The sequence below is a fragment of the Ochotona curzoniae genome, unplaced genomic scaffold, assembly GCF_017591425.1.
Source record: "Ochotona curzoniae isolate NIBS_2020 unplaced genomic scaffold, NIBS_Ocur_1.0 scaffold_1037, whole genome shotgun sequence".
NCBI classification, from domain to species: Eukaryota; Metazoa; Chordata; class Mammalia; order Lagomorpha; family Ochotonidae; genus Ochotona; species Ochotona curzoniae.
The window spans coordinates 16,717,192-16,734,048 of NW_024467083.1; the positions used below are offsets into that span (position 1 = coordinate 16,717,192).

Genomic DNA, 16,857 nt, shown 5'->3' on the forward strand with positions numbered 1-16,857 from the left:
TGGGCTTGAAGTACTTTTGCTGTCACAGCAAAGTGTGGCTGTGGCCAAGGGGGCTAACTCAAGACAGCACTGCTCGTGACCCCTCAGTGGCTGGGAACAGTCTGCTTCCTCCACAACACGAGCAGAGGGGAGCAGCTGGGTAGTCACAGCCAGGGCAGGCACACAGGCCCAGCTAGCTCTGGCCTCCACGGGGCTGACAGGTAGACACTGAGATGTTGTGCTCAGAAAGTACAGACGACTCCACGCCCCTCCCCTAGGGGGACACGGCACAGGCACAAGAGAGACAGGAGTGATTGCCGGATGTTCCCGTTCACCAACCACTGCTCCTTGTAAGCTCTCAGGACAAAAAAAAAAGAAGGAAACTTCCGAAGGATGAGTGCTCGCAGGCAGCATTCCTGTCTGGGAAGGAGAGAGCACCGCGCTCACACCTGTGACCTAATCAGCCCCCACAGGACGCAATCTGCTTGCAGGAGGTTTGTTCTCAAGGAGGGGCCAGGGCAGCAGCACGTTTCAACAAAAGGTGTGTGTGTGTGATGGTGCGTGACTCCTGGTACAGCGGGAAGGCAGGCTTCCCCTACAGTGTCAGCCTTGATTTCATTTTTAAGTCAAATCTTGTTATTTACCCTATGATCTCTTCCACTACTTACTGGTAAATGCCACAATTTCAAGACTGTCCGAGAGTCCACACCCACCCTGCCCCATCAGCACTGTGGCTTGGGCGTCTCCTGGTACTGAGATGCCCTGGGGCTGACCCTGATGGGTGAGAGTGGGTTTCACACGATGGACGCCAAGATGCACGATACAGAAAAACAACAGAAAAAGGTCAAAAACGGCGAGACACTGTGCAGTCACATACGCAAAGCTTCAAATCTCCACCAGTGACGCAAGCTGTATGACAGTCGGTGTTTGCTTTATCTCTACATTTTTTAAAATTAGGAAACAAGTCATTTTCTAAACAAACATTTTTAATATAAATGAAAAGACAGTATGCAGTAACATCAGAAACAAAGTCTATTACATCCTGGGCTTTGCTCCAAAACATGGAAGATCTTTTTTTTTCAAAAGTTACAAAATGCATAGACAAATCACATTCATACCTTAAAAATTCAGAGAACAATTTAAAATCATAATGAAAAAAATGAATATATTCATGTTTCTACAGTCTGGAATTCCAAAAATGTTAGCAAAACTGTTCATTTCCATAATTTCATGAGTAAAGAGAGTTAATCATGTACCTCAACAGTTATTTTATATCTTATTCAAAAGTACAAATAACTCTAGAAAGAGTCCCACGCATACATATATATGTGTGTATTATAAAAATACTGAACCATTTATTGGACACAATTCAAATAGATGAAATTATATCTTACATTTCACAATCACAGTCCATCTTTTCCCTTTGGTTAAAAAAATAAGAGGTAGGTTTAAATAAAATAAGTGCTTACTACATCATAAGATTTTCATTTACATGCTGGCCACTTATAAAAATTATTAGAAAATTGAACTCAAACGAGCTTAGGAAGTGGATAACAGCTTCAACTAAAGCTCTAATTGTACAAATCAGAAAAGATGCTTGCGACCAAAAACTGTTGTGGTAAAGTAAATGCCACCAATACTGTAAGCTAAAGTTTCCAAATCATACCATATTCCCAAAATTTGAGACAAGATATTACATAAATGTGTATGTTGAAACTTGGGTCTTTTATTTAAAGTGGGCATATATATATAAGATTAATACACACGACTATAAGATATTCTCCTTAGCCTCATTAATCTAACAATAGCATGAATTAATACTATTGTCTTAGCTTTGTGCTCCCAGACTGAGAATGGCAGTTTCCAAAAAAGTCTGCAGTGGAGAGAAAACTCACTATCAATCCATTTCACGTAATTAACAAACAGGGGTTTCGCATCACTGACAGTGGTCCCAGGAAAGCCTTTCTGAGACAGACTCTGATTAAAAAAGCAGGACACAAAGGCCAAGGAGAAGACAGATACTCTTCTAAGGCCAAAGCGCTTGAGTTTGGGTTTGAATCTTGATTTTTTTTTTCATAGCCACTTTTCAACACAACAACAGACAGAATCTCTTAAATAAGCTGCCTGGTATTGACAATCAGTGTATAATAGAAGGAACCAAATAACAATGAAAGCAAAATGAAAAAGTGCCCACCAAAATAAATATTACTTCATCACTTGTTACAAGTTCTGCTATGTATGTTCATTCTTATTCTGCTTAAAGAAAGGGAAAGGCATAAACTTTACTCTGATTGTTGGGAGGTGTATTTTAAGTGCAATGATTGTGTTTTCTTGGTTTTACACAGAATGTTAAGACATCTAGAAAAATATCCCAAATATATAAAATAATTTATGTCTCAAGGTTTTATAATCATTTTGTTTTAAAGAAAAAGACATACAAGTATAAAAGAACTGGCACAGACTTAAATCGACCAAACTAAAGATTACTGATTAATAGTTCTATCACACAAAACCAATTTAATTCAAGCAAATACATTTTGAGATTTAGGGTTCAAGGGCAGAGACTTGCCAAAGAGTATTACTGGTGTGGTTCTGTGGCTTCCTAAAACTATGATCCTTAACATTTCTGTGTATAGAAAAGTAAGCTCAAATGCCTAAACTGATCAGCGACGTGTATTTTCCTTTTGTGAAGGAGGAAGAGTTGTTTCTGTTTTGCCACACACTTGTTACGAGTTTAGGAGAAAAAGTCTCCCCAGAAATGGCTGGAAATTTCATTAATCATGCTAAAGTCAAAACTTCAAACCTGTCATTTCTGAGTTACCCCTAAGGTTTGTTTCATATTCTCATACACCACGTAGCTGATGCCTACAGCAGGAAGCACCTTCATGAAGTTCGGGGTAATTCCTCGATAAAGTCCGGGGAGGCCCTCTTTAGAAATGATTCTTCTAAAGAGGCCAACCATGTTCAGCTGCGGGGCTCCTTCCACCATAGCTAAAGAGAGAGATGCAAAAACAGCCTCATTTAGGCAGGTTTTGCTAATAGTACCATAAACAGGGTTCAGAATAATGTTCTACAATAAAATGAAAGGTTAACATTTATTCCAAGACTGTTAAGAAAATGCCCCTTTATGCGATTCTCTTTGTATAGCATCCAATAGTGAGAGCACTAACTCTAATAACATGGGTAGTAGCAGCAGCTGTTTGCTGACAAGTTAAAGCTTGCTAGATCTTGGGTTCATTACTTCCACACCAATTGCGCAAGGCCACATTACACTCATTTTACAAATGAGGAATCGGAGACTTGGAATGATGGAGAAATGTGTCCCATAGCACTAAGACAGAAAGTGGTCTGCCTCCAGCATCCATTCACTTCCTATCACACTGCACTGCCATCGCCCCCTCCTCCTCCTGAGCTACATGCTAAAGATAGAAGAGGAAGTGCAGGACAGGAAAGCCTGAGGGAGTTAGAAGAACTAGGACCCGCGCCTTTTAAACAACATTAGCAGGCAAAAAGAGAGAGTGAGGGTAGGTATCGAGGGGTGTCCCTTTTACTGGCACAACATAGACAAGGGCAGCAGCAGGTACATGTTGCTGACAGGACGTGGCTATTACTCCGATGGCAGCATGAGTGTGGAACTGAGCAAGCTAGGAATGGAGAAATGGAGACAAAGCAATAAAGCAATTGCAGACTTTGAAATTCCCTCCTGGCCTTTTTGGAATTCACTCTGAAAATACCTAAGAGTTAGATGTCTGAACAGATGCCATATGACTGGCCCTTGACTTTTTTTTTTTAAGATTTATTTTTTTTAATTATTTTTTTTTATTGGAAAGGCGGATATTCAGAGAGGAGAGACAGAGAGGAAGAGCTTCCGTCTGATGATTCACTCCCCAAGTGAGCGCAACTGCCGATGCTATGCCGATCCGAAGCCAGGAGCCTCTTTCGGGTCTCCCACGCGGGTGCAGGGTCCCAAAGCTTTGGGCCGTCCTCGACTGCTTTCCTGGGCCACAGGCAGGGAGCTGGAAGGGAAGTGGGGCTGCCGGGATTAGAACCGGCGCCCATATGGGATCCCGGGCGTGCAAGGTGAGGACCTTAACCACTGAGCCACTGCGCCGGGCCCGGCCCTTGACTTTTAAAATGGCAAACTCAAGAGCCACACAAAGATATAGATTGGAGCTGGCAGATTGGAGAACTCATCAGCAGGTGAGTTTTAATTCTAGCTCCACAACTGACCAAAAGCACGACTTTGTGGAAGTTCCTGAAGCTCTCTTTGCTCCAATTACTTATCTGTGAAATGGGGCTAATAAGAGCATTAGTCCCATACGACAGCCACACCAGTTAAGAGAAACAACACGCAAGAAACATGGAGTTTCTCTGCACAAGGAAGGCTCTCTGAGGCACAGTTGTCTCAGCCCCTCGAATACGTTACCTTGGCTCCTGCCTCAGTGCCTTCACATGCGATTTCTCTTAGATCAAAAAGCCCTCTTGTTTCCTATGCCATCTGTCTATCCAGGATCAACATAAATGCCTGCATTCTCCAGGCTGGATAGGCAAAAGTCCCTGTCCTGGCTGCTCTACTTCCCTTCCAACTCCCTGCCTGGGCACCTGAGAAAGCAGCATAAAGACCAGGAGGAAGCTCCCAGTTATGGCCTGACCCAACTCCAGCCATTGCAGCCCTTTAAGGATGGAAGATTGTCTTTCTTTCCTTTTCTTTTTTCTTTTCTTTTTCTTTCCCTCCCTCCCTTCCTTCCCTTCCTTCCTTCCTTCCTTCCTCCCTTCCTCCCTTCCCTCCTTCCCTCCTTCCTTCCTCTCTCTTTCTCTCATTCTGTTTCCTTCTCTCTCTGTAACTCTATCTTTCAAATACACAACTTTTTTTTCTAATGGGGACATTCTCCAGCTCCCGATAGGCCACAGCGGCTTGCTCTGTGCTCCACTACCCAGAGAGATAGTCTATGTTTTTCTTCTCTATAATGACAGAAACCACATTTGAGTGGCTGAGTGTTCTAAGCCAGGCACCTGGCAATGCCTATCTAACAATGGCTCAGGAAGTGTGAGTCAGCAAATGATTGACAACTTCCTTGAGAGAGGAGTCGTTAGAAGAAGGGTTAGAGACTGAGCTGGAGACACCCAGCGAGTCCTATTTAAAGAAATGCAGTACATGAGACTCACCAGGGGCAGAGCAAGAAGGAAAAGCAAACAGAGAATGCAGACTTGGGGAACTGGGTGACACACTCCAAGTCAACCAACAGTAAGTAACGAATAATCAATAATCTGGCAGAAGATAAAGAACCAGGAGGAGACAGTGTGATCAAGCCTAAAGGGACAGTGTCATCTTGAGGAGAAACCAGAGTTCAGTAGCTGAATGGCCCCAAGTAATAGTGCCAATAAACAATTTAACTTAGCAAGCATTTAACACATGCCAGATGTATGTGCTGCTGCTAAGTCTCACCACCCCGCACAATTTTCATTCCCAATTCAGAGATAAGAAAATGAAAACCCAGCTATTTGGGGGAAATGTTCTGAAGCCAAATTCATTCCAGGCCAAGCTTAGCCCCTTAAAACATACAGTCAGCATATTAGAAGAAACGCTGTAATCTGCATCAAAAATCTATACCTGTACACAATGCATCTGCTGGGCAGCTGTGGTATTGCCTTCTCATGAGGAGGGAGAGATTGGGAAAGAAATTTCTGTAAATGATCCTAAGAGAGGTAGGAACACCAACACAAAGTGGGGCAATAAAACAGATGGAGAAATATTGTCGTAAGTGACGCTTTGCTGCCCTGATGAATCTAGAGAGCTGTAAAGCACATCACTGACATTGAGCTTCAATCAGGATCAGTTCTTGATCAAAAACTCACCTTGCGCCTGCATGCGAGTTCTCACCAAGGCCAGGGGGTAGCTGGCCAGCTGACCACACGTACTGGATAAGGCCCCACACCCCAGCAGCACCATGACTCCAGGGTTCACAGAGTCTTTGGCAAAATTATCTAGCCAGTGAGACTTCAAGAGCTGCCAGAGAAACAGAAAAAATAAAGACAATGAACAGCAAACCGGACAACTCCTTTCACTCAAGGTGAACATTCACTCAAGGTGAGCAAGTATCCTTGCTCCTGAGAGGTGTGGAAGCCATCAGGGCTGCAGGGAACTCACAGGGGATTTTGCCGGCTTCCAAGCATGAAGGTCAACAAGGTCAACAGTATACCAATGTCACAGCATCAGAAGAACCTTTGTTACAATGGAACTATCAAAATCTTGTACTGCCACCACCCGCCCCTCAGTTTACTATTTGCACATTGTGATTTCATTTGTGCCTTACAGAAACTCAGACACAGATCTAATCCCCTCATTTCAGAAATCAAGGTAATGAGTCTCAGCAGAGTTTTCTAACAAGAATCAGAGGTGCTGATCCATAGGCCAGGCTCCTCCCTGTTATCCTAGGTCCACGTATCGCATTAGAAGGCAAACATTGGCAGAAATGACATTTTATATAAATACACATATATGTCTGAACATATGTTAATAACCTTCTTAAACAAACTATGCTAAGTAAAAAATGATGCAACTATGTAAAAGTTATATAAAGCATATAATTTTTGCATGCTCTAATTTTACAAGATGAGAGGATCCTTGAAAAAGTTCTGCAGGCTGTATTCAAAGAGCTGAGATAAACTGCCGACCGGGAATACTGCATCAGTAAAACTGTCTTTCAAAAATGAGTGAGCAATCCACTTTCTCTGGGAAACAAACGCGGAGAGGGCTCATTGCCACTGGAAACACTAAAGGGAGTCCTTCCGGTTGAAATAAAAGGACACCAGCAGCACAGAGCTCTGTGAGAAGGTAACCACCATTGTAAAACTTCAGGGAATTGTAAACTGCTATAGCACTGTGCTGTAACGCATATATACTTTGAAATCTCGAATAGAATTTAAAAACTAAACTGAAAAATAATTATGTATTGCTATCAACAGAAATACAATAAAGAAAGCAGTGATTTGTGTCTTCAATAACACAGGAAAGGGGAGAGCAGAGATATCAAGGAGGGAGTTTTTATATATGATTGAAATTATAAATAAGTTTTCATCAATTTCTATAACTTCAATGTGTTTAATTGCAGGAGGAATGACATAGCTAATAGCTACATGATGTACAGAAAGAAGGATGAGAAGGAAGTCAGACATGTCATTACCAAACAATTCAGCAAGGCACAGAAAGACAGATCTTGTATGGCTCTATTTAGGAAGCATCTAGAATACACAAGTTCATACAGGCAGGAAGTAGTTTAGGGGCTGTCAGAGACTGGGGAAAGGAGGAGGAATAGGCAGTTACTACTTAATGGTTAAAAAGCTTCTGTTTTAGGCTGATAAAAATGTTGCAGAAACATTTTGTGGTGGAAGTTACATCATATTGTAAACATTAATGCCACTCAACTGTACACTTTAGAGTGATTGAAATGGGAAATGTTATATTTTACCATAATTTTTAAAACATGAATAATGTCAATATATCAAAAGCCAGGGAACTGTATGCTGGAAGCAGATCATATATAATGGTATATGAGCTGTATCTCAATAAGGGTTTTCTTTTTTTTAACAAATAGTAAATTCTTCTACAGAGGCTTTCAACCCCTAACCCCACTCCTGCGGGTTGGCCCCTCCTGACATATACCCTGGCTGACACCTGCCACAGCACAGCTGGCCACACCGGCTCTAGCCACTGGCTTTTCCATTTCCCCCAGCAGATCCTCAGTTTCTTCAAGGCAAACACCAACTCCTTATTTCAGCCTCTAGATTCAGTACCTAACTCAGGGATTTCTCTTCAGAATGCACTCCATCAATGCTTGGCAGATCCAGCAGTTACTGAGTGACTGTGAGGACACGGTTGACTCTAGCTTCACACTGTGAGCTCAGTACAAGGAGAGAATCGGAGGGGCCCACATCTGCCACTTCCTTGGCTCACAGTGACAAATGTCAACAAATCCAAGAAAATGTGACCTTTTTGCGTGTTTTCTCTCCCTCCTCAAAGATTCCTAGCACTATCTTGTAAGCTAAACAGCTACACCTGAATCTGAGCTACTCTCTTCATTATCCAAAATAGATCAGAAGGAAATCTAACACAAAAGGGATTCAATGCCAATCACGTCTGATATTTAAGGTGCTTGAAGAAAAAGATCAAAGAAGATATTCTTGAGCACAGAAATCACATACTGTTTTCTGGAATATATCTGCCTCTTTCTAAAGAAAGTCTAACCAAAAAACCTAATTAAACACATTTCAAAATCAAGACATTGCTGCACACTCACCTCATATACAGCAAGATCTATGCCTGCATAAGGTATGATGCCTAATAAATTGGGAATATAACCTTTGTAAAAAGCTCCAAAACCTTCATGCTTCAAAATCTTCTTGGCACAGTCATATATTCCAGAGTACTGCCCAGTTTTGCCTACAGCCAGCCTGGTTTTCAAAACCTGGAAACAAAAGAACATGACAAAATATTATCATTTATTGTATAGTCATGGAATTCAGAAGAAGCCACATTACAGGGAAAGCACACACATTGTACACTGGTACACTATTAGTAAACAACTGTCTAGCTGGTTGGTACATTCTCCCATATTTATTAGCTCTACTGGGGAATGAACAGGAGCCAGGAAGACTTATTCACTGCAAAGAGGACCTGATTGGGGGCAGCAAGAGTGGAACAAAACAAACTGATGATCCACAGGTAGGATGGTAATAGAAACACTCGTGTTTCTTGCTTGACATAGGAGGGGGCAGAAGGGAGTGAGAAGGTGGTGCTATTGAGATGTAGGATGTAAGAGAAAGATAAGTGAGTTAGGATGTTTTTATTAGGGAGGGCGTGAAGCTTGCAAAGAAAGCTATGTTAACATGCATCTCACACAACAGCTGAAATTAAGAGCATAGCTAGCTTCGGTCTTTTAGGTTATTAAAAACTCTTATTTTTCAAGAGAGATATCAACATCTAAGTTACTTTTACTCTAAAGCAGGAGTTGGCAAACTTTTTTGTAAAAGTCAAGCAGTATGTATTTTAATTTTGGCAGGCATAAAACACGAGGCCTAAGCTGCACAGTCTGCTTTTCTTAGGTTTTGCTTTTACCCTCCTCCAGAAGCAGTATTTTCATTTATTTGGAAGGCAGAGAAATAGAAACAGAGAATGAGATCTTTCATCTGCTGGCTTACTCCCCAAACATCCACAACAGCCAAGGCTGAGCCAGATCAAAGACTGGAGCCTGGAACCCAACCAAGTCTCCCACACTGGTGGCAGCAAACCAAGGACTCGAGTCATCAGTGCTGCCTTCCAGGGAGCACAGTAGCAGGAAGCTGGACCAGAAGCAGAGTTGGAACCCAAATCCAAGCAGTGCAATGTGGTCACTGTGTCAAAGACCTACCCCTACCTGTGAAATACCTAAAAGTCATTCTTATCTCAAGGACTGTATGCAACAGCCCTGCCCCCTCCAACATGGCTGCCAACTTAGGTCAACTCATGTGCTCATCAAAGGAGGTCCAGTTAGGATCATCAGCATTCTCACCAAATCCTGAGGATCCCTTATGGAATTCACAGCCTAGAAAATTCTCACCTAGAAAGCCTTTCAAGTGGCACCCCAATCCTGAAGCCTTGCATTCAGTCCCACATTCTGCAAGGCTGGACTGCAGGACCAGAGAGATACAGCAGAAGTGACAAATGGCTACAGTTTCCACTTGTACCGGTCTTGCTCTCTCATCACTATCTGTAGAGAAAGCTGGCTCCATGCTGAGAAGATATGCAGGAAGCTCATCAAAAGGCCCATTTGGCAAGGAGTTGATATGTCCAGTAAGTAGCCAGTGAGGCCTGCTTCACTCTCCTCATTAAGCGTGGAAGCACAGCCAAGATGAGAGAGAAGTGAGCAGACTGCAGTCCTGGGCAACACCTTGATTGCAAGCTGTGGAGAGCCTTGAGCCAGAAGCAGCCAGTGAAGCTGCTCCCAGATTCCCCTCTAAGCTGTAAGTAAACAAATGCTTACTGCTCACAACTGTTCATTTCGGCATAAGCTGTTATACAGACACAATGAGGCTGGCAGGCCTCATGAGGGTACTCACCTCCATGGGGTAAATGAAAGTCTGTGCAGTCGCTCCAGCCATGGAACCAGAAACAAATCTCTCAAATGTTCCAATTTTCTGTCCTTCCTCAGTAAGCAACTTCTTGTACTGCAGGAGTAAGTTATTACATGCACATTAGCACCTGCTATGGATGGAAGTGTAGCCTCCCCAATTCACCACAAGACGAGGTAACTGCATCAGAAGAGGTCACAAGAATGGGGTCCTCTGGGTAGGATGAGTGACCCCCTCAAAGAAGACATCACTGTGTTTACTCTCTCACACCCTTATACCCGCATGGAGAAACGTCTATGTGTATGCACGTTGAGAAGGCAGCTTTCTGTAAGCCAGGAAGAGAGGACTCACTAGGAAACAAAGGGCCAGGACTTCGACCTCAGACTTCCCAGTCTCTGGCACTGTGAAAAATACATTAATTTCGTTGTTTAAGCCATGAGTCTGTTGTATATTTGTTACACAACCGCATGCTACTTAAGACAATTCCAAACTGAAAATCAGATTCTAGAAATCAGTCCACTGACAACGTGGTGATGTGTCTCAAACTACGTTAAATTAATGATAGCAGAAAAGCAAGGTGTGAAGGCCAACACACTCAGTTTACTGGACAGAGGTTTCCAGGCTTACCTTCCAAAAACACTCATGTTCTACACATTAGATTAGGAAAGAATCAGAGTTTTCCTACTGCACAGAAAAAAGAGGCTAATAAAGCTTTTCAGACACCTCTCCCATAGCTTCTGTAGATGCATGTGTTCTTACTACCACAAATAAATCCAGCAAACAACAAAAAAGTGTCAACAAAACAACTTAGAAAAATAGTTGTTGTAGATCACACATATAGTTATGCTGAACCATCAACCCCAGCACCTCCTGGGACCATTAGTACTAAAGCAGCCCAACCAAAGGTGGAAATATGATCTAAATGCAAGCAAAATATCAACTGGGCAGGATGCTGGTACCACAAACTCCAGAGCCTGACAAATATGGGCCACAATTCCAGAGCCACATGGCCCTGAGCAAGTTCATGAACAAGTCACAGTGTCCTTGATTGTGAGAACAGCACCAATCCCACGTGGCAATTCCAAGGATTAAATAAAATCATGCACATGACACTGTTAGCACAGTGCTAGGCACCTGGCAAATGACTATGTGTTACTGTTGTTTTTTTTCTAAGTTTCTCTACTCTTTTTATTTTTCTTTTTGAACATCATGAGTTTTTTTTCCCTAAATGATTTTTCAAAATCTTAACTGTGCAATATTTCAATCCATACATGCAGAATCAACTGACCAAACCAGGCAATTGGCCTGCTTCCATCCAGCTCCTCTCTTCCTCTTCTACATACGGCAGATAATGCATTACTGTGGACCAAGTTGCCCTGCAGCACTGCGGAACACTGAGCTTGCTAATTCTGTCTGTGCTTTGGAACCTGTTATCTAGTTTCTCTCTATCCCTCTTCCCCCACACCATTCCCAGTCCTTAACAATCAATATTCTCAACTCAAACATACTATTTTTCTAAACTTCCACATCCAAGAGAGAACACGTGGTATTTGTCCCGTCTGGCTTATTCTATATAATGTAGTGAGTCAGCTGCATCTATTTCACTGCAAGTGTCAGGATTTCATGCTATCCTTACACTGAACAATATTCCATCAGGTTTATACACAACATTTCCTGTATCCACCCATGATCGATAGATACCCAAGTTAATTCCACGCATGAGTTACTGTGAGTAGTGCTGCTGTAAACAAGGAAGTGCAGATATCTCCTTTAAATTCTTATTTATTTCCTCTAAATATATAATCCGAAGTGGGATAACTGGGTTAAAGAATAGATCTGTTTTTAGTTCTCCAAGGAATTTCTCTAATGACCATTCTAGTTTGCATTAGTGTGCTCCCATGGAAAGTACTCAAGTATTTTCTTTTCTCTACATTCATCACTTGTGTGTTTTTTGCTTTTTGATAATAGCCTAACTAGAGTGAGATGATTGCTTTTCATGGTTTCAGTTTCCAGGTCCCTAGTGGCTAGTGGTAGAGACCATTTCTTCGAAAATTTAGGTGTTATTATCATCATTGTTGTTGTTACTATTATACTATCTTCATACAACATGGAGAGAAAATTTCTGCTAAAACACAGACTGTAGAAATCAATCAGATAAACTAGACTCCTCCTTTCAGAAAGGTGAGGTAGGTCTAGAGAGGCAATGGGCTCCTGACACATGATGGAGAAGCAGGCAGGACAGCAGAGTGGAGCAGATTGTGGGGTAAAGAGAAGGCCATGGACGTGTCACTGCTCCAAGGCTTCTTCCTTGTGGTGGCTCAGCTCTGCATTGGCCCCCTTCAGGGCTGGCCACCTGCTGCTCTTCGAGACCTTTGGAGCCCAGGCCAAACTACAGGCTGGCTTTCTTCTAGCAGGCCTGTGTGTTCTTTGCTCATGAGACAAATGAATTATGTTCTTTTGTGAAGGTCCCCAAAGAGCACATATCACCTCAGAAGGGGTCAGGACATCTGAGGGCCACATTTATCAAATGTCACAAGAATTCCTACTAACTCTTGGTGTGTCACTAGGGCAAAACTCTCCAGCACTGCAGATTGTCATAATCACTATCATTGATTAAACAAAACAAAAAAAACCTCCCTGTAGAGAGACAGGAGCCAAAAATATTTTTTACACCTGTTCCCACAAGAGCCCCCATCAAAAGTCCTCAGTATATATTTAGTGACTGCTGAAGCACAGATATTTAAAGGATTAAGTGTCTAGAGCTCCCAAATACCCAACATAGTATGGAAGGGAAGAGTTGAGATGTTGATCATATTGAGGGTGAGGCAGAGTGCTGGGTACTCTGAGTCACCAAGCTTCATTCCCATCTTAAGGAGGAGGTAACTGTCACCAAGACTTTAACCAGTTGCTGAGGCCACATAATTTATTTTCCCAAAGAAAATTTTCCATGAATCCTTCTGCCTATCTCAGCTCCCACCCAGTGGTCTTCTCTGTTCCCTTCAGGCAAAGCACTTTAACAAAAGGAAGACCACTAGACAAGCAAAGCATGGGCCTTTTGCCTCAGCTCCTCCCCACAAATTACCCACAGCCACTTGCATCTCCCTTTCTTTCCAAGCAGACACAAGGAAATTTTGGCTGCAGGCAAAGGTCATCCTTACAGAAGTTTCTTAATAGAACCTGTTTCTCTCACAGGCCCTTCCAACCTCCTTCATTTCTAGCCTCCACGTAGACTTCCTCTAAACACCTGCTGCATTAATCAACATCTCTCACCTACATGCTTTTGACTTAAAAATGTTATTTATTTTCATTTTCTTTGAAAGGCAGGGAGACAGAGAGTGGGACACAGACAAACAGATCTATCCATTCATTCATTCATTCCACAAATGCCTGGATCTATATTTTTAACTCCTTTCTGTTGACAAACTTTCTTTAGCAATGGGAATATTAAAATAAATCAGAAGCCCCCTCCACCCAGCTTACTATTCATCCATCACTCTCACCCTCTTCTTTTCCTTACTTTCATGGAATCACCTGAAAAGGGTGTCTATGGTACCCAATTTTTCTTGCCTCCCATTCACTTTAGTACAACTCAGTACTGAGTCTTACCACTTCACTGAAATATTTAGACTAAACTTACCTTATAATCAGTCATAACCAGATAATCAGTCATAAAAGATATTTTTTCTTATTGTGTCAACTCTCCTGCAACATCTGACCTCATGAAACCCTTCACTTTCAGGTGACTTTTGGGCTACCCCTCTCTTTGGAGTCCCTCCTCTCTGTGGTTATTCCCTCTAGGGCTCCTTTCATTCTCTTTGAGTTTAGTACCCAAATATTTCCCATTCTGTAAGCTCTTATTGACTTATCCTCCCCATTCAGCTGGGTAATGTACATAAAATGTCTCCCCTACATGGCGAACAGGTAACAACACAGCACATCTGTAATGGAGTTTATATAATCTCCCCAAGGAACATATGTGGAAATGTAGCACAAAATGGTAACTTTTAGTGGACCCATTTGCTAACTCTTCTTTGTGAACAAGTTCCACAAGCAAGAATTACCTGCTCATAGGCCCAGAATTTAACAGCTGTCTCGGGAGCAATTTTAATGACATTGGTACCATTTCCTCTCCAAAGGGAACGGATACCTCCTTCTTTTATCATCTGTCGAAAGCCACCAAATATGTTCATTGATTTTGAGCCATGCACCTGAAGACAAAAGCAAAATGGTATAAAAATATTAGTGGCATATTATTATCTACTTAATCATAAATCTGTTTCCAACACTGTTTATGACATCAAGACAATGCATTTGGAAATACATAGAAGGTTTAGAAAAACACAATGTTAGCAGACAGAATCGCCACCACCGTCGACCCTGGTTTCTGAAGCTGCAGTAAAACAAGTTCTACCTCAGCATAGGAAAGCAGAGAGAACACCATCTAAAGTAAAACTAATATGAACAATGACATTCATCAGGAAATGTGAGTTGAATTAAGTATTAGATTATGAAAGTCCCTCTGACTTTAAAAGTATACTGCAGGTGATCTGTGACTCCCATCTGGCACTCCATGTGTGACATGCACCACACTAAGAGGCTGCCAATGACTTGGCAAACACCAGATCCAGTCACAGACACACAGTGCACCCAGCTTGGCAGGAAAAACAAAGAGCTGCACCTTGTGACATGTCTTCAAGCCTCTCTCGACAAGAACTCCATGACCTATCTTAAGTGTCCAACTCATTGGGAACAATTAGCTTTTACCACAGAGGGGGTGGTCATTTATACACAGTGGTCCTCAGGACTGCCAATATATTAAAACCAATTGAATAAGCAAAATAATTAAAGAAATCAGCTATTGCTTTATTGTAGCACAGAAACAAATAAATGACTACTATTCATTTTTTTTTAAGATTTATTTTTTTTTTAATTGGAAAGGCAGATATACAGAGAGAAGAGACAAAGCGGAAGATCTTCCATCCGATGGTTCACTCCCCAAGCAGCCACAATGGCTGCAGCTGAGTCAATCTGAGGCCAGGAGCCAGAAGCTTCTTCCGGGTCTCCCACATGCATGCATGGTCCCAAGGCTTTGGGCCATCCTTGACTGCTCTCCTAGGCCACAAGCAGGAAGCTGGATGGGAAGTAGGGCTGTCAGGATTAAAATTGGTGCCCATATGGGATCCCAGTGTGCTCAAGGCAAGAACTTTAGCTGCTACCCTATCATGGTGGGCCCAATGACTACTGTTTAAACAAGCAAAACAAGCTGTGAGGAGTTACAGACTAAAGCCCCTGGTGTCCATCCTAAAGCCCTGTCGGCAGGCACATGACACATTCTGTGCACACTGTGCTGCAGCAATGCTGCGGAAGTCACTTGTGAAGACTTCACATGCTAGCTCCCCAAATGCAACCCAAAGCACTCCCTCAAGTGGCTGACTTTCACCTGTACCCATTCCCTGGAATGAACCCAGACCATAACTCTAGCAGCTTCGCCTGAGTCCACTGAATCTCGGGGATGTCTCAAACCTTCATATGGGCGGATCTTGCAGAAACAAGAATCTAGGAAAATTCATTTACGTAAATAAACTTCATAATGAAATATGAGAGAGGAATGCATTTGCATTCCTTGCAAAGTCAGTTCACTATTTTTCCCACAGTAAAACAGAGGCAACTCCCTTTTGCTTTTCTTGCAAATATTATCCTTGTTCCTAAATAAATGCTAATATTAAGATACATTTTGAATGGGTGGGAGCTTGAAATGGTGTTAGAAGTATTTTTGCACAGAAACTTGAAAGAAAAACAAACAGTGATACCTATAGGTATATCACAAACTACTTTTAAAAAATATTGCTTGTACAGCTTTTATGTTCCAACAGGTTATCCTGTGAATATGGCATTTTAATGGATCTTACTTGTGAGCACATCATTTAATTCTTATTAGAATCCTTACTGCATATTCTTACTCCCACTCCAGATGAAAGAGAATGAAATCTCAGAGGTTCAACCATGTGGGGACCATGAGTTTCAGTGGCAAATTTAATACATTCCTTGATTAATTTGTCATAAGAATTCACTCATTTTCCCTAATGACAAAATCAGCTAAAATGCCTATTTCAGAGGGTTCCGGTGAGGACCAAATGGGTTTCCTCAAAGAGAATCAAATAATAATTAATTCTTTCCACTCTGCAGTCATACTCAATCTTAAAATCTAGTGTTCTTTTCTGCTAATTTCAGCTTTAGATTAAACAAAAACTTAAAACTGAGGCCAGCATTGTGGTACAGCAAGTTAACTTTGCCATCTACAATGCTTGGATCCCATATGAGTGCTGGTTCAAGACCCGGCTGTTTCACTTCCAAGTACCTGTGCCCCTATACCTGTGTGGGAGACACACATTGTTCCCTGCTTTTGGTCCCCAGCTGCTACAGCTATTTGGGAAATGAACCAAAATAAGAATAAATAATTGTTAAATCATGGAGTTCTAGCTTTCAGTAATATCCCACTGTTGAAAAAGCACATAAGAGATAAAATTGAAACAATTTAGGCAATCACATTTTACTGACTTTATTAAAAATTGAATAATTATACAATGCCAAAACTCACAGTGGGTTGCACATAAAAAATTTAAAGTTTGACAGAAGACTGCAATTCTTCTCTGAGCTGAATACAGAAGTAATCACAGTAAAATAGACTTTTTTTTTTCTTTAAGGTATCGAGGACTATTACCGAGAAATTGCAAAGGCTCTGTTGTAACACCACGTTTCTACCCACTGCAC

General features: G+C 41.8%; 1 protein-coding gene across 2 annotated transcripts in view; it reads right to left on the reverse strand.

Moving 5' to 3' along the window:
* Positions 1-949: 949 nt before the first annotated feature.
* SLC25A24 (solute carrier family 25 member 24) overlaps positions 950-16,857 on the reverse strand; it is a 54,131-nt gene continuing 38,223 nt past the window's right edge. For both annotated transcript variants that reach the window (XM_040998339.1, XM_040998340.1), the window contains exons 6-10: positions 14,148-14,294; positions 10,075-10,182; positions 8,277-8,444; positions 5,836-5,986; positions 950-2,970 (exon numbers count right to left, since the gene is read on the reverse strand). In XM_040998339.1, the coding sequence (XP_040854273.1) occupies positions 2,786-2,970; positions 5,836-5,986; positions 8,277-8,444; positions 10,075-10,182; positions 14,148-14,294 (759 nt within the window). In that variant the 3' untranslated portion in view covers positions 950-2,785. The remainder of the gene's footprint in view (positions 2,971-5,835; positions 5,987-8,276; positions 8,445-10,074; positions 10,183-14,147; positions 14,295-16,857) is intronic.